This window comes from Chelmon rostratus, chromosome 4 (assembly GCF_017976325.1).
Source record: "Chelmon rostratus isolate fCheRos1 chromosome 4, fCheRos1.pri, whole genome shotgun sequence".
Taxonomy (NCBI): domain Eukaryota; kingdom Metazoa; phylum Chordata; class Actinopteri; order Chaetodontiformes; family Chaetodontidae; genus Chelmon; species Chelmon rostratus.
In genome coordinates, this window is record NC_055661.1 from 23239596 (window position 1) to 23264244 (window position 24649).

General features: G+C 42.4%; 1 protein-coding gene across 2 annotated transcripts in view; it reads left to right on the forward strand.

Moving 5' to 3' along the window:
* The window catches only part of ddr2a (discoidin domain receptor tyrosine kinase 2a), a 32858-nt gene that overhangs the window by 4362 nt on the left and 3847 nt on the right, over positions 1 to 24649 (forward strand). The window contains exons 2-13 of one of the 2 annotated variants that reach the window (XM_041934788.1): positions 10879 to 10992; positions 18104 to 18206; positions 18804 to 19035; positions 19749 to 19896; positions 20829 to 20931; positions 21475 to 21658; positions 21750 to 21990; positions 22127 to 22192; positions 23615 to 23751; positions 23838 to 24048; positions 24153 to 24385; positions 24500 to 24627. In XM_041934788.1, coding sequence (XP_041790722.1) covers positions 10911 to 10992; positions 18104 to 18206; positions 18804 to 19035; positions 19749 to 19896; positions 20829 to 20931; positions 21475 to 21658; positions 21750 to 21990; positions 22127 to 22192; positions 23615 to 23751; positions 23838 to 24048; positions 24153 to 24385; positions 24500 to 24627 — 1868 coding nt within the window. In that variant the 5' untranslated portion in view covers positions 10879 to 10910. The remainder of the gene's footprint in view (positions 1 to 10878; positions 10993 to 18103; positions 18207 to 18803; positions 19036 to 19748; positions 19897 to 20828; positions 20932 to 21474; positions 21659 to 21749; positions 21991 to 22126; positions 22193 to 23614; positions 23752 to 23837; positions 24049 to 24152; positions 24386 to 24499; positions 24628 to 24649) is intronic. The other variant, XM_041934789.1, reaches the window with a different exon arrangement.

A 24649-nucleotide genomic window follows, 5' to 3' on the forward strand; every position in this document is an offset into this window, starting at 1 on the left:
GTCTGTGAGCATTTACAGGTGAAGTAAGTGTGTGTGCGCAGCCTCTCTGGTGGTTTCTCACTTTCTGTCTCCCTCGTGGCCACTAAACATCAGCCGGTAGCCTTTACGAGCACCTGCAAGCTGGCTTGATTGGCTCACGTCCTCAGGCAGCTGTAGGTCCCCAAAGGCACCACCAGCGAGGGGCTGCAGCAGGTGTTTAACAATAAAAGCTACAGTGTTATAGACAAACCTCAAATCTTTAACTTCTGCTTTACTACACATCACATAGAGTCATTACAGTGAGTGTATCCTTAAAGTGCGCGAGTGGTCAGCTCTTGCAGTGCTGCTCTGTAGAGTTTTAGCTCTGACCTCCTTGTAATAGAACATACACATTTCTATGCAGAAGGATGTGACAAGACAAGATTCACCACATGGATTTAAAGCAGTGCAGCCCAGCTTGTGTAGCTCTACACGACCATAACTTTTGGTTTCATGTTACTGTAAAACTACTGCTTACGAAGCAAAGTCTTGTTCTCATCCACGCGATCATAGAGCAACGCTGAAAATCTGCCTTGTATATCATTACATGTGCATATGTGGTGGAAGATATCCTACAATTAAGCGTGTGGACTTCTCCCCAGGTGTCACATCGTACCCACACAATAGGGTATTGTTTTCTGCACAGCTTTCTCTTCCAGTCAAGAAAATGTAATTATATGTGTGTGTGGGTGTGTGTGTGTGTGTAGGCCTGCATGCATGCGCGTGCGCCTCATTCTCAGGTTTTACTGCGTGTGTGTTTACACGGCTCCACCTGGATCTGATTGGGAAATGTGATTCGGATTTCATGCATTCCCATAAAAATAAAATATCCGCGATGCTGTGTTACGGCCTTTGGGGAGAAACAAGAGGATATAATAGAAAGCACATGTGCACGGTTATGGTGCATAGCATACGGGCACACTGTATAGCAATCAGGCCCAGCTCCAACAGTGCACATAAACACACACACGTCCTTATGTATACAGTATATGCAGAGTTATAAGGCCTGCATGATTTCTGGATTGAAGAAGTAAAATCAGATATAATTCGACTTTCTGCAATGTAGACCTGCCTTGTCTTCAGCAATTTGACGTTATTTATCAGCTATTTATTCAAAAATCCATTTTTAGTAACTTGTGGTGGGCTTTTGCCTTTATTGAAGAGTTGATAGTACCGAGGCAGACAGGAAGAATGGGGGATAGAGAGGGATTTCATGCAGCAAAGGACCCCAGCTGGAACTGAACCAGGGATGTTGTGGTCATGGGTCTTAAACACCAGGCCAGCGGACGACCCACTGAATACCTTTATGGCACCAGATAGAGCTAAAAGCTAACTGTCATCTGTGGGCCCGTTTGAGAAATGGAAGCAATGTGTCATACCTTTATAACGCTACACCATCCAACACATTTTTTCCTAAATGCTGTGAACTGTCAAGTAGTTAGACTGGCTTTGAATTTTTAACCTCGTGTGATGTAACTTTTTACATTCTTGTGGGTTTGTAGCCTGCAGATTTTTTAATATTCATAATGAAACAGAATGCGATCATATCCCAAAAAGGATAGCAAATTCTCATTTGAAAGCAGTTGTGGAATACCCCAAAAACACCTTTTGTGAAAACACTGTCAGCTCGTTTGTAAATGACTACAATCTCTTTCGATTTAAGCTTTATTTAACGTCCCAACTTTTTTGGAATCAGGGTTGTACCCGCTAAACTTCAGCATGTTAGCATTTAGCTACATGAGCCTCACTGAGCTGCTAGCATGGCTGTAAATGAAATTCATAACACAACACAAATGTAACCAATGCAGTGTAAGTGAAAAATCCACTGCATTCACCAAGTACACGAGTTATGGGTCGATGAAAAAGAGGAAATGCATCATTCAATATTTTGATGTTGATAACTTTCAGTTGTCACATTGTTATGGCATTTCATATTTAAATCAAGATGAATTCATACAGAAATTACATTTGAGTGTTACGATGATGAAAGAAGGGACTTTAGCCTCCCTCCTGTCTCTGGAGTCTCATATCACCACATACAGACAGTTTTTAATGGCTGGATGTTGACGCGTTCCATTGTTCTTGGCCCTCTTAACCCCCACCGGTTGCTCGAGCGTTGATGCTGCTGTGTGAGAGAGGCAGGCAGCAGAGCCGGGTAAAACCTGTGTATTGACTTTACAGGGTTCCCCAGGCTGCAGGACGTGGTCGTGCACCAAGGTTACTCTGTGTGCTCGACCCTCCCACGAAAACCTGAGTAGTCATACAAACAAGAAAGCCTGGGAAAACAAATTAAAACCGCTATCCTGTTTGCACGGTGAGAGTTCTGCCAGAGGACATGGTGGTGAGCTCTTACTGAATGCATGAGAGTGCTGCTGGGGTTGTCACACGACTAACCAAATAGAGGCGCGTGAAGTCTTGATAGTCGATAGTTATTTTTCCTTTGACTTGTACAAATTTGGGAACTCATCAGTGAATTTTCGACGCATTTAATTCGGCCCTCGGATTCAAAAACGTACATACAGTATCCGTGTGTGCTCCCCGGTTGAGCTCTGTGGGCTGGTCTGTCCTTCACCACTTCCTGAACTAACCATGAGGGGGCTGATAGTTATGGGGGCTTTTTTTTTTCCTCCCAGAGGTGGAAATCCAAGTCAATAGCCGTTTTATTCAGGAACGTTGATACAATAAACTCTGCTTGCTGCCGATCAACATGCGTGTTTGATAACCTGTCTGAATTCAAACAAAGGTCCAGTCAAAGTTCGCTCTGCCTCTAACACTTCATGTCTGTCCAGTCTGAGTGGTGCTGTAGCCCAAATATCTATGAATACATCTGGAGACATACATTAGTCTGATTGAATAACTGACATGTTAGATATTACTTTTAACATTAACTGATATGCTGTAACTCTCACTGGTACAGTGAATAAAGGAATTTGCCACCACAATCGGTAACATTTGCCATGGTTTGGTTTTTCTATGTGACAGTGCTGTTAACGGCTGTCATGCTGAAAATCTGCCTTGTATATCATTACATGTCCATTTTATTTTGCCTCTAAATCGTTGGCTTTATGTTTGTTTTTGAAATGTTTACTCACATACACTACGTGTCCTATTTAAGCTTATATTAGTGGGTACACACAAATGTAATACACAAAGACACAAACACACTCAGTTGTCCTTTAATTATCAAAATGTGTCACTGTAAAGGAGGGAGGGAGGGATTTCTGATGGGGCCAGTGGAGCTGGTGCCCAGGAGCCTCTTTACTGGGACGTCAGTGGGCAAAGGCCCCTGAGCACCAGCTTCATTAGACATTTGGATAATTGAAGGAAGGCTAAGTGCGTTTGTGGGTATTTCACATAACTTAAAACCATGGTGTTTAAATTTCCCTGGGCACAGGAAATATGAGAGGACATGTGACAGTGTCAGCGTATTTTTTAACATTTTATTCATTTTTTCAATTTGAACAAAAGTACAAACAACATCAATGACAGAGAAGGAAAAAAATACAATTAGTCATTTTCCAACTGATAATGAGAGTAACACAAAGATACCTGCTGTATGTTTTAATGATGGAACAAGCCTGTCATATTACAATGGATCTATCTTACATTTGAGGGCTTGGGAGTGTCTACTACAAAAGCACCAGCACCAAGGCAGAAGGAAGTATAAGTAACACAAGCAACAAAAGCAAAAATAATCTAAATGAAAATAACACCAAGCCAATAAAAGAGATCAAACAAGTGCATTATTAGCACTCAGAAAAAATGGTCAGATTGTCTGTTTGTTAATGATTTTCATGATTCTCAGTTTGAAGAACTGTGTCAAATCCACCATGAAGGCAGGATGTTTCAACAGTTTAATGTCTCTTTTAAAATTCTGAATTAATTCTTGAAATATTCAATATTTGCTTCAAATGTTGACTGTGTACATTCAGCGACCATGACCATGATATTGAGACTTGAACATACAGTATGTTGCTGGAAAGCAACACTAATATGTAACCTCTCAAAGAAGGAGCATGTGCTAAAAGGACACATTGTTTTATAGATATTGGGTTTGGATATGTACAAAATCAGAGCGAGGGGCCCGCTACAGACACTGTGCTCAGGGGCCTCATCACCCCACATCATGGTTAAAAATTATGTATTTAGCTCAGGCACTTTTTCTGTCCCTTACTGAAATATTTAAGAATATATGAGGCCAACTTTGCTTTATGAGTTATTACTCAGATATTTATATGATTTAGCCTGGAGGAACAGCACAGCAAAGGTGGGACCTGCATTCCATTATTCCAGTCTCTATAGTTACAGACAGGTGAAATAATATTTTTTTAATTTTCTCCATCTCTTTGTGTCTTCTCTAATCTTATTTCCGTCTCTAGAAATGTGTATCTGCTCTCACAGAACAACCTGTAACAGTTGTGTTTGATGGGAAAAAGCTCCTTTTGACCTTTGGAAAGTGTCAAACATGCTTCTCTACTCTTACCTTGTTTTGATTTCGTCATACTTTTAGCTCAAGTTTATTTTTTGTACCTTCTGTGAAAGCTTTTCGAAGTGTCAGTGGCCCTGACTTTGGTTTATTTTGACAATGTGACCCTGGACTAAGTTGTGTTGTGTTGTAGGCTTTCATGAAGGTTAGCTGAATGAATAACAGGAGATCAGAGAAAGTTTTGATTTTTTTCAAGTCCGGCTGAATCTAGAAGTGAGAGTTGACAGCCACACTACTCTGTGAGGCCATATTTATGTACTTTTAGCTAAATGCTAATGTTGGCATGCTACCATGCTCACAATGACAATGCTAACATGCTGATATTAAGCATGCATAATACTTTATTTGTTCACTATCTTACTTTAGCACATTAGCATGCTAAAGTTTGCTAACTAGTACTAAGGACAAAGGTGGCAGACAGAGTGATAAACACAATCATTTATGTACTTTGAGCTACATGCTAATGTCGGTATGCTAGCAGGCTCACAATGACAATGCAAACATGCTAATGTTAAGCAGGTATATTGTTTAGCGTGTTCACTTTCTTACATTAGCATGTTAACATGCTAAATTTTACTAATGAGCACTAAGGACTGAAGTGGCAGACAGAGTGATAAACACAATCAATTATGTACTTTGAGCTAATACCGGTATGCTAGCATGCTCACAATGACAATGCTAACATGCTGATGTTAAGCAGGTATAATGTTTAGTGTGTTCACTGTCTCAAGTTAGCATATTAGCATGCTAAAGTTTGCTAATTAGTACTAAGGACTGAAGTGGCAGAGAGAGTGACACTACAAAAGCATGATGACAAAATCGACTCCAGTCAAATCACATACATGCCTCTGCTTCTGTTTTAAAAGCCCTACAACTAAATAGCATCCCCCCCCCCCCCCCCCCCCCTTACACCCTGCACTTTTCCCCCATCGCAACCCCTCCCGCCTCCTATTTTCCCCCTTCTTGTACCTGTTTTTGTTGGACTGCCTGCATTGGCGAGCTCAACACAAAAAGTAGGTGGACCAAGTTTACCTGGACGCCATGGTTACAGAAGAGAGCAGACTTTACCTCAGACCAGCGTTATCCAAACCAAACTGCCTGTTGGTGTCTGCTGAACGAATTGTTCTAATTAGCAGTAAAATGTCAGACATACTGTACCTGGAAGGTACATGTTTTCCATAATTTTCCCCTCACTTACAGAATTTCAAAAACCTCTGAAGCAATACTTATTTACTGGCCAACAGTATGTCCTCCTGCATGCCCAATAACAAATCCCAAAGGTCAAACTTAACTTATATCTCTGTGCTCTGCTCTGACATAAGGGAGGACTATGTGACCTAGATCTCCTCTCTTTTTCCTGCTCCGTCTCTCTGGAGCTATAAGAATAAATTCACCACTGAAGGGTTTGTGCAGCTGCAGGGTCCTCGCTGGGTTCCCCTGTCTCCAATCCCCTCATCTCCTGCTGCTACTGCTTGTGTTACTGCAAGGTGTAACGGTTGAAACAAGTTTTACAGAGCAATGCCCACTTTTCAAACACCTACTTGTATGACATGAGTGCTGGAATAAAGTTCATTATGAGATGAGAGAGCCTATGGGAATGGGTATGGAAAAGTTTGATGACAATGAGAGCATAATAAATAAAAGGCCGTGGACACTTCTGAACATTGAAATTTAACCCCTTGGATAATTTGCCAGTATTTTCATAAGCTTATTACAGTTTTTCCCTTAAAAGTTTGAAATATGTCTATGAAAACGAAAAGGAAAAAATCCTGGAATAGACACTTTTTGAAACCGAGATAGGACGTGAATAAGTTTTTCCTGCTGTGTTCCTGCAAGATGAGAACGCAGAGAAGTTTCCAGAGCTGTGAACCTGTGCCTGTGTCTGACTGATCTGATGTTACTGTAACAGAGGCCGGTGGTGGAATAACAGCTGTTCACTTCATACAGGTATCGAGAACACAGCTGGAACCATAGGAGGCAGAAGCAATACAACTGACCCGTTTCCACTTTCTAACAATCACTAAACCATGACCATCTAGAAGGCTTCTGAGGTTGAACTTACTGTACAGGCAACATACACTTAAAGTATATCAACAGTGACTTAGATTTCATATTTGTAGCTTTAACTCTGAAACAAATAGCAGAGACAATGGGAAAAATGTCTATCTTGTATAAATTATTTAAGGGTCTAAAAAGGGTCTTTAGATTTCTTTGTACTGTATTTTCACTCCAGCCGAGCCAATTTCCTATATTTTACATCCAGTTTACATTAAGACATCTGCTTTCCAAAGCCTACCGAGAAAAGCATTTTCCTACCACGGCAGTCAGGGGTCTCAGCACGTCAGTGCAGTATTAAAATAAACAAGGAGAATTTACTTAAGATAGTTAATCCATCACAGTTAATATTTTAGTGGTCTTTCTTTTTTTGGCAGGGTTGTGCACTGCTGCTACAGCAGTGATTACTTTTGGGTTTTGATTTGATTTTCCAAGACCATAGTCTCAAAAACTTGTCTGTGTCTGAGCTTTTTAACACCATCTGAACGTACCATACAGTTGACTTTTCATACCCGTCTCAAGCCGGTTTCAAATCTCTCCAAGTGTTTTTCTTCTAATTATACTGACATGAACTAAAAGCTGCTGCCTAGACAATAAAAAAGCATTCATCAAATCAAATGCATACCAGAAAACAACACTGCAGAAAAGATGAAAAATTAATGTTATTCTTAGATCCTTATCACATGCAGTAAAACCCTAAAAAAAGACGAAGAAAAGAATTAGTATAGAACAGGCTGAGCCCTGTTCTTATTTGAATTAAAAGGGTTTGTCTGAGTATTGTATAGTACAGACATGGCATGCTTTGGAAAAATGGGAGCAGTAATGTCAAATGTATGTGATTTGCAGTAAATGGGCTAAAACATGCAAACACAGCAGCATGGTCCTTTGAGAGTCTCCAAGCATAGAACCAAAGGTCAGTTCTCCTCCCTGATACAACACAGGCAGCCTTTACATAAATGTTCTCCAGCACATGGTAAACACATTTTTGACTTCCAAACGCATACAAGCCATCAGGTGTTTGTGTTTCATTAGCTATGAAAAGCCAAGAGGAGTTGAGCTCAGTAAAGGAGTCTCAGTGGGAAGTGGCTGCAACCTGAAGCTGCAGGAAGTGGAAGTAAGAAAAGCAATACGATTATGTGTGAAGGCACAATGAAAGACTCAAGTCAGACTGTAATTAGTGTCACAAAATTCAGTGGGTGGACCATCAACGCCGTTCGCACGAGCCTAGTTTGAGGTTGTTTTTACTACAGGACTTCTTTAAAGGTCTGTTTGAGCATTTGACTTACAAAGTTGTCCTGCTTGATTTAGTGGCACTTAGCTACTGGTGCAAGCAGCAAATGTGGGATAATGCAGATAACATAATTCTGGGGGGAACAAAACAAACTACTGTCATATCGATTAATAAGTTTGGTTATTATTATTGGTCTTTCTCTGTCATTCTGTGAGCAACTGTGATCTGATTTTGTGATGGATAGGACATGAGTCTGCAGACAGCAGGGTACAGTACCAGTACAGTTTTTACCTTGCAGAGAAGTTGGAGGTGTACAACCTGTCCCCTGCACCTCTTCTGTGGCTGCTCCTTATTGTTCCACTACTTCCTGCAGTATTTATGTTGAAAATGACCATTATCTCATTTTGTAAATGCATTTTTCATAAATGATCCTGCGACTACTCGTGCGTAACTTGTGTTTCGCCAATTAAATGTTTTTAATTCTGATGCCAACCTCTTGTCTCTACCACTCAGGACCAATCAGTTGCCCCCTCGCTCTAGAACTTTCTCCCCAAACACAGCTGAGACCACTCTGATTTGTTAATGTTCAAATCACTGATCAAGGCTCACCTTTTCAGAACTGCTGTTAATGTGCCATTGATATCATGTGTTATGTAGTATTTTGAATCTGTTGTTTTCATGATCATTTTAACTTATGCCATGTGTCTTTGTGTTCCCTGAAATGCAGTCTATAATAACATTTATAGATTATTTATTATTATTGTAATTTTTGTGAGGTTGCAGTAATAGCAAATGTTCAGCTTGCACTAGCAGTAAGTGAATTTAGCATTTCTTCCAGGAATTTTGAGGCTCACACTCAGTTTGAAGTACTGCAAATATATTCATATTGTAATACTTTCAGCGGTGGGCCACAGGCTGAATCACCATTGTGTTAATTCATTCTGAAAATCGTCCACAGTACTTATCTTTGGAAAAAAACAAACTATAACTATCAGTGTTTTCCAGCTATTTTTTCCACATTTCCAAATGCACATGACCAATTATTGTAGCCAATATGGGAAACCTGAGGAAACTTGGGCATGAGCTCAAAATCAACAGGTCTGGATTTGTTTCCCATAGACAGAGTGCAGCAAAAGTGAACCTGCACTTCATTTATGTCAGAGGTTCATTTGGACAGAGGCTAACTGCCGCGTTAGCAAAGTTACTGCTAGATATAAACAACGGAAAAAAAGCATAGAGATTAGGAATAGGCCTGTTATAGTACAGTCCAGTCATTGATTGACGGCAGATTGAACGGTATGTGAATGAAGGTCTGTACTGTAGTCCAGTCTCGTCCCATTGACCAGACCACAGCTCTGCAGCTCTGAGCGGCATGCTGCTGATCTGTCTGTTATTTCAATGGGGAAAAGTCAGGAAAATGTTGTTTTTGGCCAGCGATGAAGACCAGGAAACGTCTGATACGTACACACGCACGCACGCACACACACACACACACTGATGTCTCTGAAAATTCCCACAGTGCTCTGGTAGTTTTGTTTTGTGTCATGTTTAATTGGGTTTAGATAACCCCGCTTTGGTGATGTCTTTTAGTGTTTACATTGGAGCTGTAGCACAGATCCTATCACCTGTATACGAAAAATAGAAACTGCATCTGAAAGCATCAGACAACTTAAGCAAATCAACACTTGAATTCTAGACTTTTCTCTGTCTCATTTCTCATTTGCTGCACAATTTTGTTACATAAGACGTGATTAAGATGGTGTGAACAATAAAACTAACCTCAGTTATATAACAGACGTGAAGCAGCTGTAAAAAGTGGCCAAGCTGGATTCATCATGTTCTTAACTCGGTCATGATCAGATAACTACACCAAGCTGTTCAAGTGAGGCAAACTAAGTGGAAGTTTTTGCTGATGTGGGTGAACACATCCATGTCCCATTAGAAGTTCCTCTCCTGGCATTGATTAAACCTCTAAAATCTTGTCTACATTCATCAAAATGACACATTTAGCAAAAAATCTCTGTATGCCTTAAACTGGCTGGCTGTAACTCTACATCTTTGCCTTCATTTAGTAATCATGGATATATGAGTATGCCAATAGTGCCCGCATCATCTCCACCCGCACGATCTATGTTGGTGTTATTCCTACGACATCATGATTATGTTGCTCCAGGACCATCACTGCAACTGACCAATCATGTTGTGTTGTTGGACACAGCCAACGAATAAAACATGAGAAAAATAAATCTAGGTGTTGTCCAACATGTGGGCTGAATGGATGGAACTGCGTTTGCCTTTCAGTAAGGTGGAAGTGCTCAGCCATGGCGTTGACTGCCTATTTTGCTCACAATATGTCTTGCAGCATATAAAAATAACAATATGGACGTGTTAAGAAGGTTAAAAACATCATTTTCATTTGAAGACATTTGTAATAGGTTGTGTGTGAAGAGACTAAACCTCCTCTTCTTAACTGGACATTCGTGAAGTCACATCATAAATGACATGTGGACAGAAACTAGTTGAAACCCGTTTTGCTCTGCTGTTGGACTAAGTGGTCAGTTGGAGGCGGCTTGTTGGCGCTGCGTCTGTCCAGCTGAAGTCATGTCTGTGACTCAGTGTCTCAACGTCTCTTTCCCCTCCTTCTCCATCGTTTGTCCCTTCACTTCTTCGCTCGTCATTTGTTCCTACAATTAGTGCATTATGTAAAATTGTAAACTAAAAAGCGTCATATTAATTGCACTCGAGCTGAGGCTGCTCTGTCTTGTATGGCCGATATTGAAATATCACCACTGTTGGAATTTAATAAGCCTTCTCTCATAGTGCGATAAAGCGCTAAATAAATGGAAATTCCAGTTTGGTTGCAATTATTGTGTCTTTTATTGAGTGAAATAAAAACATGCTTCCAATTAAACTCCAATTTTCCCCTTGTATATCCAAACAAATGTTGGTTCCCATGAATACAGAGGAGCAAATACAAAATAAACTGTGTTCATTTTCCACTGTTTTAGCCTTGTGGTCAAATTATACCTGTATATCAAACTGTGTATCGCACACGTGTGTAACCTGCTGTGTCCATCTTGCCTTTCAGATTGGAAGCCTGTCTCTGTGCACGTGTCTGGGATGAAGCACCCGTGGGACATTCACTTCCTCCTGCTCGTCCTCCTCTACCTGTTGGGAGCCGTCACATCACAGGTCAACCCAGGTGTGTGCTGCATCTCCCATCCTTCCGTGCTGCGGTTTAGGTGCCCGCATTCAACTTTCCGACTGCAGTGAGATCATATTCAAGAGTTTGTGAATACTATAAAATGAGTTTTGTGAGTTTTGGGTAGTGTTTTTGGGCTTGGTGCTCCATCCAGTGCAGACTGCCACTGATTCAGATTTTGGATAAGTGCTGCTTTGTGGTCCCCTCTCTCTGGTTTGGCCTCTTTGATCCCAGCATGCACGCCTTTCTCCAGCTCTCCCTCCACTGCACGGGCGGTTTTTGTGATGTCAATGAAAACGCGACCAATAATTTTTTACAAGGAAATAGAGTAGCAACATTTGGTGGGTAGAGGCAGAGTCAAATAGGAACCAAAGAGAGGTTTTTAGTTATTGTTGAAAATGTAGAAACACAGCAGATATTTGCCAGTAAAAACCCAGATCTGGCTACTGTTTATGATTTCAGTCTCAAAGCTGCTGTCATCAGGCTGAGTTTTCTTTATTGTTGAGGGGATAATGAACGATACGTACTCAGATCTAAACTGTGATTAATGATGGTTTTGTCAGAAAGGTTTACGGGTCACACTGACCTCACTCTGCCAAGCAGTGTTTAAAAAGAAAGAAATAACAGTGGAAGAAAAACGCCCCATCACCTCCACATCCTCCCGCCTCACTCCACCCCACTTCCACTTTCAAAATAAAACTTATGACATTATGTTCCACACTGTTCTATGACTGCAAATCCAATATCATGTTGAGAATACATGAAAATAAAAACAAACATGAGGTCATGATGACAGGCCTGGGGGTTTTCCTGCCCTCTCAAATAGAGATCAGTCAGAAAACTGCCGGGGGAAAACATTACATTTTTCAAACCGGGCAAACAAAAAGTTATGTTTAAACCTCGATTTTTGACAGCAGCTGTTTTCTAGAGCCATCGCGCACACACACACACACACACACACACACAGACACATCTTGTGTAAACACACAGTCAAATCCTGGCTCTCCCTGCTCATCATTCATTCATTCTTTGTGCCAAAGCTAACAGAATAAGAGAGACTGCAGAAAGTTTTATAAGGAGTTTTAAAAAAAAACAAGTAAAGAAATGGAGAGGGTGAGTGAGATAGATATCATAGACAGTGTTTATAGAAGGAGTAAAACAATGCGTGCGTGCTGCGGTTCCTTTCCTTTACTCTCCTTACATACATATATATACATAAACAGCTACATTTCTGACCTATTTAACGAAATGTGAATGTAACACAGGATGCTTCAAACGCTTCACATTTTCTACAGAACCCTTGCTCTTGCAGCATTTAAGCATTCAGCACCAAACATTTCTACTGGCTACTTTACGAGGCATCTTCTCAACCACACTTAATTAAGGATTTGAGTGTTTGACCCTCGTGGGAGTAACTTTCTCCCCTTGTCTGTCTTCTTCCTGTGTTTTTGTGAGTGTGTGTGTTTGTGTGGCTGCTCGCATGCATATACCCGCATGCACACGCATACTGTGGATCCAGCTATCCCACTGGAGTCTGTGGCTAATGCATACCAGACATTCTGACAGCAGGAAAGTCCATTGAAATAGGCTCTGTCTTTCTCCCCCAGCCCTTGTGTGTGTATGTGTGTGTTTCCCAGTATTTGACCACTCATAAGTCATGGAAAGGACTGTTTGTGGATCTGATCATGGTCAAAGTTCAACAAGTTCATCATTCAAGGCAAAGTTTTGTATCTATAATCTGACCCAAGGGAGTTCTTCACTTGAAAACCACCAACAATTATTACAAAAAAGAAAAAAATCACTTGACTTTTAATGAAAATCACCGTCTGTGTCTCTAAGAGCTCAAATCTTTACCTGTGCTAATATATGGAAGCAGGATATGTCCACCTATAATTCTGTCTAAAGCTTTAGTTCTGCTGCGTTGAGAAGAGGGTCATTTTTCCGTAGTCTGGAAATATTCATGGCTGAATTTAGTAGAGCTGAGATGTTGAGTGATGCCAACTTTCCCCTGTTTAAAATTCCCAAGCAATGGAGTTATACCATCCCTGTCTTTCCCATTTTACTCGTGAGTGGGCGAACTTTATTTCACTGTGGAGGCGTGGACGTATGCAAAGGCCCGAGCGGAGCAGCCAGATATCAAGCAGCGCTGTTAATGAGTGGTGCTTCTTTTCGTGAAGATGCTTCGAGTAAATGATGAATTAACGAGTGAATGCATCAGAACTTTCTCTTTGAATCATTAAATCACATATTGCTGAATTAACTTTAAAATGGGACTAATGTAAGAAGAGCTAATCTTCTTCCTACAAATGGAAAGTTGAATTCAGACACAATAATAATGTGACATTCTTGCTTAAATCCAGTTTTGCTGCTACAGTAGCTAACTTTAGCTTGCGTTAGCTAATTTTGGATAGATACTGCCGTGCGTTAACATCACTCAGTCAGTTCCCGGCCATTATAACCTGCTGCTACGCCATGTTTTTGCATGTGACAGATGAACAATATATATTTTTATCATAAAAGTAAGTGAAAACTGAATGGTTTGGTAGGCTAACAGTAGTGCTAGAAGACGATGTAAACACATTACTGATATGTTAACTAACAGTCTTCTATTCAAACATCCAGCAGACACAAAGAAAAATCAGCATTAATTTGGAGTCGTGGCCTGATAAATGTCAGTCTTTTTAGCTATGTATTAGATCTCCCCAAACTCCTGAGGGAAATATGTGGCTCTGTAGCTGCTAAATGCTCCACTATGGTTGCTAGCTAGTCGCTAACTTTGTTAGCCATTCAGTGTTAGGAAGATCGCCTACAGCGGTTGTTTCAGGGGTTTTGTGAGAATGTGCCAAAACATCAAAGCTGCGGCCCATAAAAACCAGAACAATAACGCAAAGAACTGGGTGATAATAAAGAATAAAACCCCTTTCCTATTACATGTCATTTGATCCATTGTTAATTGTTAAAAGTATTGATTTGTGCAGCTTTAAAGCAACTGATGCAAGATGATTTGATGAACATCAACTTGCGTGACTACACAGCATGTATGCTTGTGTGTGTGTGTGTGTGTGTGTGTATTCGGAGCCAGCAGTTGGACAGCAAACACTACAGAACAAACCTGCCTTTCAGTAGTCAGGGTGCGGTAAAAATCAAGAGGTGAGAGAGAAGGTTTGGTCCGTTACTCCTCCATCTCCCTCTCTCTCTTTCTCTCTATCCCTCACCACACAAGGCTGGTATTTTTCCACCTTTTTCTGGGGTGATATTTTTAGATACTGTGGCCAAATGTTGAGCCTGATGGGTGGTGGTGGTGGTGTGTGCGTGTGTGTGTGTGTGTGTGTAGGGGGGGTTAATCTGTGTGTGTGTGTGTGCGTCCAAACGAACACCCGCCTGCCCCCGTAGCTCACCCCAGGGGTCACCTCTGAGTGGGTTGGGTGGATAAATAAACACAGCAAAAACCAACATTTTGAAGAGCGGTCATACATCCGGCACTGCATACTGAAACCCGTCTCTCTGACTCTCTTGAGGATGTGGTTAAAGACTCTGATAATGACTCCTATTTTCATCAATTATGTCCCAGGCAATTGCTGTGTTTTCTCCAACTGGTGATAGTGTGCTGTCTGCATGGGGATCACAGTATGTTTCTGGCAAGACTTCATAGAGAAATTGCACAATTTATGTCACCAACTCACACCACATAACATGCGCTTAATCAGCCCAGAAATTCCTCTAAGAGCGCTGAGTGGAAAATCGAAGTGTTTAGTATTTTTGACAATGTGTCATCCCGGCGTGGAGACAGCGAAAGATGACATGCTGCTCTGTGGTTATCTGTTTCTTCATCTCCATGGCTGTTTACACTCGTGCGTGAATGAAGCTCAAGTGTTTCTTTTCTGGCTCTCACAAGAGCAGGAACGCCAGCCACCTCAAACCCCATAACCTCTGGACCAGACTGCAACACTGCACCAGATTCGACATTTCAGCTACTTGATCATTCAAGCTCTTCCACTTCATTTTCAAGTGCTGATGCTCTTTGTCATCTTATCCTGCCCCGATCTGAAATCATTATTTGGAGAGCTCTGCTGTTTCTCTTGAAGCAGGTTCTGACGATTTGTGTTAGCTATCATACGTGCAGTCTGATCACAGCACCTATCATTAAAATGGTTTGTAATTACGTAGCCAAGGGTACCGCTAATATGAGAAGAGTAAGATGATTTCTGTTGATGTGGTCTGCTTATATCCGAGGCGATCCGGTGCGAGGAGAGTAATAAGAGCGGAGTGGAGGGGAATGGTGTAAACAGTCGGGGCTGAATGATGAGGAATGAAGTGAAGAGGGCAGCATAGAACAAAGGTTAGAGAGGACAAGATGAAAGGGGAACAGAGGAGGCGAATGTAGACATCTGGAAGAGTTTTTGTTTGTGCCTCCCTCAAGCTGTCACTGTGTCACTGCCAAGACGAAAGCCTGCATGCGTACGTGTGGTTGCGTTGCATCGACGTCTGGTTTTGTGTGCACAGACATGCGAGTGGCGCATCAAGCCGTCAGTCCCAGTCCCGACGCTTCGGGGGGACTCCACGTCTTGACTTTTTAAGCAAATATTTGGAGGAGTTCAAGAAAAGAGGAAGGGAGAATCACATGGAGAGAAAAGCGAGAAAAAGAAGGAAAGACAGAGCACGAGAGGGACAGAGAAGGCCTTGAACCTCGAGCTCTGCTGTTGCTGGCATCTTCTCAAAGGTTTTTCTGTGAGACAAGGGGCCAGGCTGACGGACAGGGTCAGTCTGCCTGCTCCGCTTGAAGCCGCGACCCGGCGCTATCACACACACAGAAATCAACTTTTTCCAAAGCCTCTTTCATCCATGCATGAGGCTAACTAGCGGTCATATCCTGTTAGGTGGAGTTATCAATGTTCGGCCAAAACACGAGCTCAACCCGGCCCTGCAGATAACACAAGATGGAAAAGCGCCCTTTCATTTTTGCTCTTGGAAACACCCAGAAATCAGTAGATTCATTCAGAGCCTTGTAAAAGTTAATTGATACCACGTCGGCTGTGTCATTCTCAGTTGGCCACAAGCCCGCCGAGTCTTAATGAGAAGAAGATTGTCTAAATCACGCTGTTTAAACATTTATCACCTCTTGCCACTGAAGAGGACAGAAGAAATGAGAGAGTTGAGAGACCACACAGGAGGAGTGAGAGGAGGACAGAGAGGAGACAGAAAAAAGGAGCATGAGGGGGTGGAGGAGCATGCAGGAAACAGAGGGCATATTCCTTCTATTGACCGCACAGTGGGGGCGTGATGGGCTCAGACCAGCCAGTTTTACCACACACATACAGTAACTGACTCCTGTACATGTGCTTGATACCAGCACTGTTTGGACTGGCAGAGACACTGAATGGATCCAGCTTATTATTTCAATAAAGGAACCACAATTTGAGTGCAACGAGTGTGTAGTTGCTTGTGTGTGTGTGTGTGTGTGTGTGTGTGTGTGCATGGCTGTGCGTGCAGTCCTCTCACCACCACACCCCTTCATCCAGCACCATCCATCACATCACATTCGCAGGTTTTTTGACAGAAGCTGGGAATTAAGTAGTTCTGTCTTAGAAATGTCTGGTGAATGTTTGAGTACAGTTTCGAGTTTTCACCACCAACCAGCGCTGTGGTTGGTCTGAGACGTGTGAGGGGAGCCGCATGTTTGAGAATGTGATAATCCAGGTAGCCTTAAATACCAGGGCTATTAGAATATCCTGCTTCAATAAAAACACAGCAGAAAAGTAGAAGTACTCTTATTAAAACTAATAAGTAGCAAACAAATAAATGTAAAAAAGGAAAAAGGATCTATTTGGAAGTAACAGTTTATTCTTACATATTTTATTCAATAAATAATGAATAATAATGACAGTAAATGTTTGAATTTGAATAGATTTTACCAATCAGCAGGGGTGGAAAACGTATTTGCTTGAAGGAATAGCACACATATATACTGTAGATTGGCATACGTTTTTGGAAGTATGCTTATTCGCTTGAGCATGGCTGGGGGAGAAGATTGATTCCATTCTAACATCTGTCCATTAACGGGAAATTTCGACGTGTTTTATGTGGATGTTTAATCTGTGTCGTTCTGGATGTGCCTACATGTACCAGGATGCATTGCAACTTTCTGACGGCCACCCAGTGGGCTGCTACGGTCTACACGAGCTAGCTGCTGGGTGCTGATCAAGAGCTCCAATATATATACACTATTTTTTATATATTTTATATATATATATTTTTGCATGGCATTAGTGTTACTAGTGTGGCATCTTCTTCACCTCATTGTGGTGCATCAGGCTGTAATGGGCTCATTACTGCCCCCAGAGGCGGTACAAGGGGCAACAAGGAGCCTATTACTCAAACTATGGGTCCGAGAAGCAACACAAAGGTGAAATTTATGCTTTCTTGGATGTGATTTCAAACAGCATTTTGACAAGCCAACATACTCATATCATTGGCCAAAACTACAACAATTGTACAGATTTTATCTATTGTTAAATAGTTTAATGTACTGTGTAACAATGCACAATATTTTATATAATCGCTGTGTGTCTTTTAAAATCGGACTTTGAAAATCAAGTTGTCGGTGTGTGTCAAAGCATTATAGCAGAGTGAAAAGTAGAGCATTTCCATCTGAGTAGAAGTAGCATAAAATGGTCAAGTGAAGTACCTCACAAACTTTTCATGAGTACAGTACTTGAATATACACCGACAGCAGTTACCATGCACCACCTCCATCTGTCATGCATGAGACAACCTTTCCCCGGGTTGCTTACAAAGAAAAAGAGGAAACCAAATGAAATGTCATATTTCCTGATTGTGTCACAACAGCGTAATCTAAGGCTTTTCTGTAATTCTGGACTTTCAAAAACTCCATTATCAAAGATGAAATCACAGTAAGCTAAAGCAGAAGTACTGCTTTCAAAGAAGCACTGGTAAACAAAAACAGCTACTCATTAACAACACTGCTTGTACTTCCCTCTCTTAATACAGGATGAGGGTTTATGGCTAAACAAACACTGGATGTTTCTCTGTTGACCATATTTGTCTGCTTATCAATGCATTTCTGTTAATCAAAGGTGTTGTTGTGTCTCAGGTGTGTGTCGGTATCCTCTGGGCATGTCAGGAGGGCAGATACAGGACGAGGACATCTCCGCCTCCAGCCAGTGGTCTGAATCCACTGCTGCTAGATATGGCAGGTAGGTCTCTCTCTCTCTCTCTCTCTCTCTCTCTCTTTTTCTCTCTCTCTCTCTCTCTCACTCACACACACACACACACACACACACACACACACAAACTCACGCTTCATAGTATGTTTACCCTGATAATGATTGTGTGTGTGCGGTTTATCCTGTAATGTGCCTGTGCCTGTTTATTTGCAGTAAACCACAAACTGGGGTATCAGTTCTATTTGCAGCCACATGATTAAAGAGACATTTATATGTGTGTGTGTGTGTGTGTGTGTGTGTATGTGTGTGTGTGTGTGTGTGTGCAGAAGAACTTGGGTGGCCTTCAGTCAGTATCAGGTTAATGATGTAATACACTCTCCCCATCCATCCTGGCTGTGTTTTCTGTCTTGCCAAGCTCCCCCTCGCCCCTGCCAGCCCCTTGCCCAAAATTAACACTTTAAGATGAATTTATGACACAGGCTGTCACTGAAGTGTTTTTATAGCAGGCTGTAAGAACTGAAATCCACCACCGCACTCACTTGCACTTTCCTCTCACCTTTTCCTCTCCATCCTGACCTAACTTTTCCTCTCCCTCGCTCTTTTCCCTTTTCTGTCTGTCTCTCCAAGGTTGGACTTCGAGGAGGGCGATGGCGCGTGGTGTCCAGAGATAACAGTGGAGCCAGACAGCCTGAAGGAGTTTCTCCAGATCGACCTGCGCTCGCTGCACTTCATCACCCTTGTGGGCACCCAGGGTCGTCACGCGGGAGGCATCGGCAATGAGTTCGCCCAGATGTACAAGATTAAGTACAGTCGGGATGGAAGCCGCTGGATCTCGTGGAGAAACAGGCAGGGCAAGCAGGTCAGTCAGTGATTTACACTTTTTAACCTTCATAACAAACTTCTAATAAAGATGCACTGACACTCATCATCTGTATTCCATATTTTTATGGTCTGTCATTGTTTATACCTGGTGTGACTGTGTTATCAGTCGTGGAGATGCTATATTTGAACTATTTATCTATAAATGATAATATTTACAGTCGTTACAAAGTGCTTTACAATAGAAATATATAATGAATGCAGATTCAAAACTTAAAACAAGATAAAATGGTTTAAATAATTACAACAACAAATACCATCAGTTAAGAAAAAGCCATAATATAAAAGTGAGTCTTAAGAAGAGATTTAAAGGAGCAGCTGAGGGACCCAGAGTGCAAGCACCCAAACAACCTAAAATGTTCATGTTCATGAGTTGTTAAAAACACCAAAAAGCTCCTCCTCAGAGAGGCCTCATTGTTCACTGGTTTTAAAAGTGTGTTTGTGGCAGTAAAAGGCAGAACAGAAACAGAGGGTGAACTTAGGGGGAATCAGGGGTTTGGGGTCAGGAGAGAGGAAGATCACAATGCTGTGATCAGACACAGCAACATCAAGTTCACCACATGAAAACAATGGGCGAGCGCAAGATCAAGTGTACCAAGTTCAAGGAGGCCATGGCTTTGTTATCATGCAGATTCACTGTCAATCATTAGCGAGCGTCTTCATGAGGTCAAGGTGCGTTTGCTTTACCTGCAGGTGATCGAAGGAAACAGGAACGCCTACGACATCGTCCTCAAGGACCTCGAGCCGCCCATCATCGCCCGCTTCGTCCGCTTCATGCCCGTCACAGACCACTCCATGAATGTCTGCATGAGAGTGGAGCTCTACGGCTGCGAATGGCTCGGTAAGAGATGGAGGAGGAAAGAGTCATCGGGCCTTACCTTTGAGCCCATAAAGACAAGACAGACAGCAGGCCACTGTTTAACCAACACTGATGCACACCATAATAATCATATTATCTTTGTATCTTTGTTTTTGAAAAGTGCTGAAAAGCACAGTTTTTAAATGTGTGCACTGGCCACGTGTGTCATTTTTATTCTTTTCCTTTTCTTCTTTCACTTAGGTTTCAAATTTCACAAGATTCCCATGCTCAAAATCTTAAGTCCAACGCTTGTCAAGATTCATACCACTTTTGGCATTTTTGGTGCCCCCTGTGGGACCTTGTGTATTTTGTGCACACGTGCTCATCCAAAATGTTAACATGCATGCTGTGAATCAAGTAAACCTCCTTACCTGTAAAGCTGGTTGGAACAAAGGGACATTTTTGGATAAAAACAATATGGCAGAAGGTCGAACTTGATGGGTCCTGTGAACAAAAATAGTTTAATGAATATATGGAGATTTTTTTCAGGTGTGTGAAAAATTGCGTGATGCAGTAAACATTTCAAGTGTTTCTGAGTCTGGAAACTGGATGAAATTTAAGATCCAATCAAAGTAGAAGAAGAGAAACAAAACATTTCTTCATATTGTTCAAAATCATCACATACTGCATATTCTGCATCTGCATCTGCTGCCTCCAGCATAAAATCTAGTATCATATTTATATCATGATTATATCATATGTTCTTTTTTCTATATCACATAATGGATGCCCCATGTCTTGCGTCATTCTGTCGTTCATCTTGACATATTGGTAGCTGTAGTGATCTTAAAAATCTTAACAAGAAATGTGAGCAAACTTTTTGAGCAATGCTTTTCTGTACATGATTTTGAAACAATGGGCTCGCACAAAATGTTATTCAATCTAAAAAATGAATCACTCTCTTTGCTTTACAGACGGTCTCGTGTCGTACAACGCTCCGGCGGGAGAGCAGATGAACTTGCCTGCTAACCCTGTTTATGTCAACGACTCTGTCTATGATGGAGCTGTCATCCACAGGTGTGTGTGTTTGTGTGTGTGTGTTTTATTATTACCTCCTCCCTCCTTCCTTTTTCACACTCCACCACACTGCTTCATCATTGCTCTCATCCTCCGTCAGTGCTTTTTCCCCTCACCTTGTTGTTGCCCGGTCACCATGGTGAAAGCAAAGAGACAGACGGCGGCGAGTGGGTCATGGTGGTTTACTGTTAGGCAATACCTCATGGGAATGACTGAGTCAACCACGCTCATGAAGTTTAAACCGGAATGAACCAATCTGTCTTTTGTTGACAGTAGTGTTTGGATTATGGCGTGCTGAATAATGTCCTCCATGACACAGACAGGCTTCCTTCTTTCTGTCAAGGCAGTAGTGCAGAGGGAAAAGAAAATGGCCTTTATTACAATATGACAGCCAATAGCAGGAGTGAGGTATTGGCTTTACAATGCTGCCACCTAGTGTTGAATGGCTGTACCATTAAAAACCTAGAGCTTACTGTGGAGATACATGATGCTGATTGGATGCTTTCTGCCTCTCTTTTCTTCTCTTTTTCCTCTGTTTCTCAGTATGACAGAAGGTTTGGGGCAGCTGACAGATGGAGTGTGTGGTCTGGATGATTTTACACACAGCCACGTCTACAATGTGTGGCCCGGGTATGACTACGTGGGATGGAGCAATGAGAGCTTCCCAAGCGGATATGTGGAAATCATGTTTGAGTTTGACCGCACACGAAACTTTACCACCATGAAGGCGAGTCTCCTGATAACAGCGGATACTTTCAGTCTTTACGCCTCTAATCCGCACTAAAAGTCTCCACCGTATGCCTTTCATGTGCATCCAGGTCCACTGCAACAACATGTTCTCACGGCACGTCAAGGCCTTCCGCCAGGTGGTGTGCTACTTCCGCTCCGATTCAGACTGGGAGGCCTCGCCGCTCTCCTTCAGCCCTGTGGTGGACGAGAAGAACCCCAGCGCCCGCTTCGTCACCGTCAACCTGGCCAATCACATGGCCAGTGCTATCAAGTGTCAGTTCTACTTTGCTGATGCCTGGATGTTGTTCAGTGAGATCACCTTTCAGTCAGGTATAGACCAAAGAACTGTGTATGTCAGCTGTAACTGCATTAAGATCCCTGATAGTTTTACATTTGTATTTATCTAGTTTTAAAACGTAAGATTTATGTACTGATCTGATCGTCTCTGTGCCATCTGACCTCTCAGATACAGCCATGTACAACACAACACTGGCTCCACCCAAGACAGTGCTACCACCTAGCACACAACCAGGTCAGTGATCACACACACAGACACACACACAAATAGAGTCGGGTTTCCATTCTTCCACTGCTTGCCCAACCCTAATCTCAACCTAAACCTAACCCTAACTCTAACTCTAACCTTAACCATAACCCAAGTCTTCAATCTAAAATGTAATAATTAACATTACGGGGACTTGAGTTTTGTCCCCATAAAGAGGGCGAATCCCAACAATGTGACTGTGTAAACAGGTTTATGTCCCAACAACATGAGTAATATGTGGCCACACATACACACACATGCACACTTCTTTATCTGTATCTTTGTAAAGACAGTCATTGACATAATGGCTTCTCCAGCTCCTTACCCTAGCCATAACCATCACAATGACACACCCAACCCTAACCTAAACATAATTCTAACCTAACCCTTAAAACCAAGTCTGAACCTTTAAACGTGCCTATGTGCTCACTTTCCAAAAATGTTGTCATTCTGTTGGTTAAAAACTTGCTCTGGTTCTGTAGTAAAGTACAAGTACATCAGTGAACAAAGTTGTCAGAATTAAGAGCATTTATTGTACATGCAACAAATGCCAAAGGATGGTCTCGATTTGCTATAATGCAGGCATCTCAAACCGGTTCCATAAAGGGCCGCGTGGCTGCAACCGCCCCTCCTCGTGGCCCAGTTTTTGAAAAACGCGTGCTAAAGTACCCTCTTGGGAGCCAAAACACGTGCTAAAGTGCCCCCTGGGAGCCAAAACACGCGCTAAAGTGTCCTCTTGGACGCCAAAACGCGCTCTAAAGTGCCCTCTTGGACTCCAAAACGCATGCTAAAGTGCCCTCTCGGGAGCCAAAACACGTGCTAAAGTGCACGCACAGTGTACGCCACTGCCTATAACCTAATAAAGCTATGCGGAAAATAGCTTTTTCCACTTCTTGCCCTTTAACAATGCTCTGAGAAGGTGGAAGTGATGACTGGATTTCCTTCCCTGTGTGTGTTGGAGTCAGAGCTCCGCCAGCTGGGAGGATCCCTGCTGCTTTTCCTCACACAGAGATTATTTTCAGAACAGTCATCCAACATTTCCATCATCCTGATAATGTGCTCAATGGAGGCTTCTCCCGGGAGACATTTCGACTTGCCGTAGCAGGAAAAGCACAGGTGGAACTAAAGACAGTAATGAATTGGCTGTCTTCCATTAAGGCGTGCCAGTTTGCACAATTAGATTGTCCTGGATTCGGCACACCTAAATAGATGTTGTTAGTTATACCTGTTTGACAAGGCACAGTACCTGCTCTTCCAAAGGTTTGTTTATTTCAAAAAAATCCTTTAAAAGTTCACTTTTTGTAAATCAAATCTGTCACTTAGTCTAGCTGTTTGATTTGGAAAAACCCCAATTATAGAGACTGTCCTGATATAATTTACAACTTCAATGTCCCTCTGTTCCCTCACCAGAAGATGACCCCACCCACAAAGTGGATGACAGCAACACCCGGATTCTGATTGGTTGTTTAGTGGCCATCATCTTCATCCTTGTGGCCATCATCGTCATCATCTTGTGGAGGCAGGTGTGGCAGAAGATGCTGGAGAAGGTGAGCTCATGAGCATTGACATTCCTGAGTCTTCTGTCGGGAGGTGGTCAGATCTGTTCCTTCACCCCCCGCGTCCTTTATTCTAGGCCTCTCGCCGGATGTTGGATGATGAACTAACCGCTAGTTTGTCAATACAGAGTGAGACGTTCGCCTACAACCACAACCAGTCGAGCACAACCAGCGAGCAGGAGTCTAGTTCCACTTATGAGCGCATCTTCCCTCTCGGTCCTGACTACCAGGAGCCGTCACGCCTCATATGCAAGCTGCCAGAGTTTGCTCAGAGCTCAGAGGAGCCTGGTAGGCGGGCGCACACGTCTGCTTTGATACACACATCCATTCATAATCAACCCGGCCAACGGTTATTGAGATTCCTACTTACAGTTTCCTGTATTGTGTTCCAGCCTCCACCAGCACAGCGGCGTCTAAATCCACCACAACTACCGTAGCCCAAGATGGCGTCCCTCACTACGCAGAGGCAGACATTGTAAACCTGCAAGGCGTGACTGGCAGCAACACGTACGCCATCCCTGCAGTAACTATGGACCTGTTGTCAGGGAAGGATGTTGTAGTGGAGGAGTTCCCAAGGAAGCTGCTCACGTTCAAAGAGAAGCTGGGAGAGGGCCAGTTTGGCGAGGTGGGTGCTCTTTACCACGTCTCCACAGCTGTTCTTACATCTCTAGACAAGCTTCAAGCGCAAGGCGGGTTCTAAATGTTGTGTTCCTCCTCTTCCTCTCCCTCTGCCTCTCAGGTGCACCTGTGTGAAGCAGAGGGAATGCAGGAGTTCATGAATAAAGAGTTCTTATTTGACATCCCAGAGGACCAGCCAGTTTTAGTGGCTGTGAAGATGCTCCGTTCAGATGCCAACAAAAATGCAAGGTATCACCTCCAGAAGTGATCT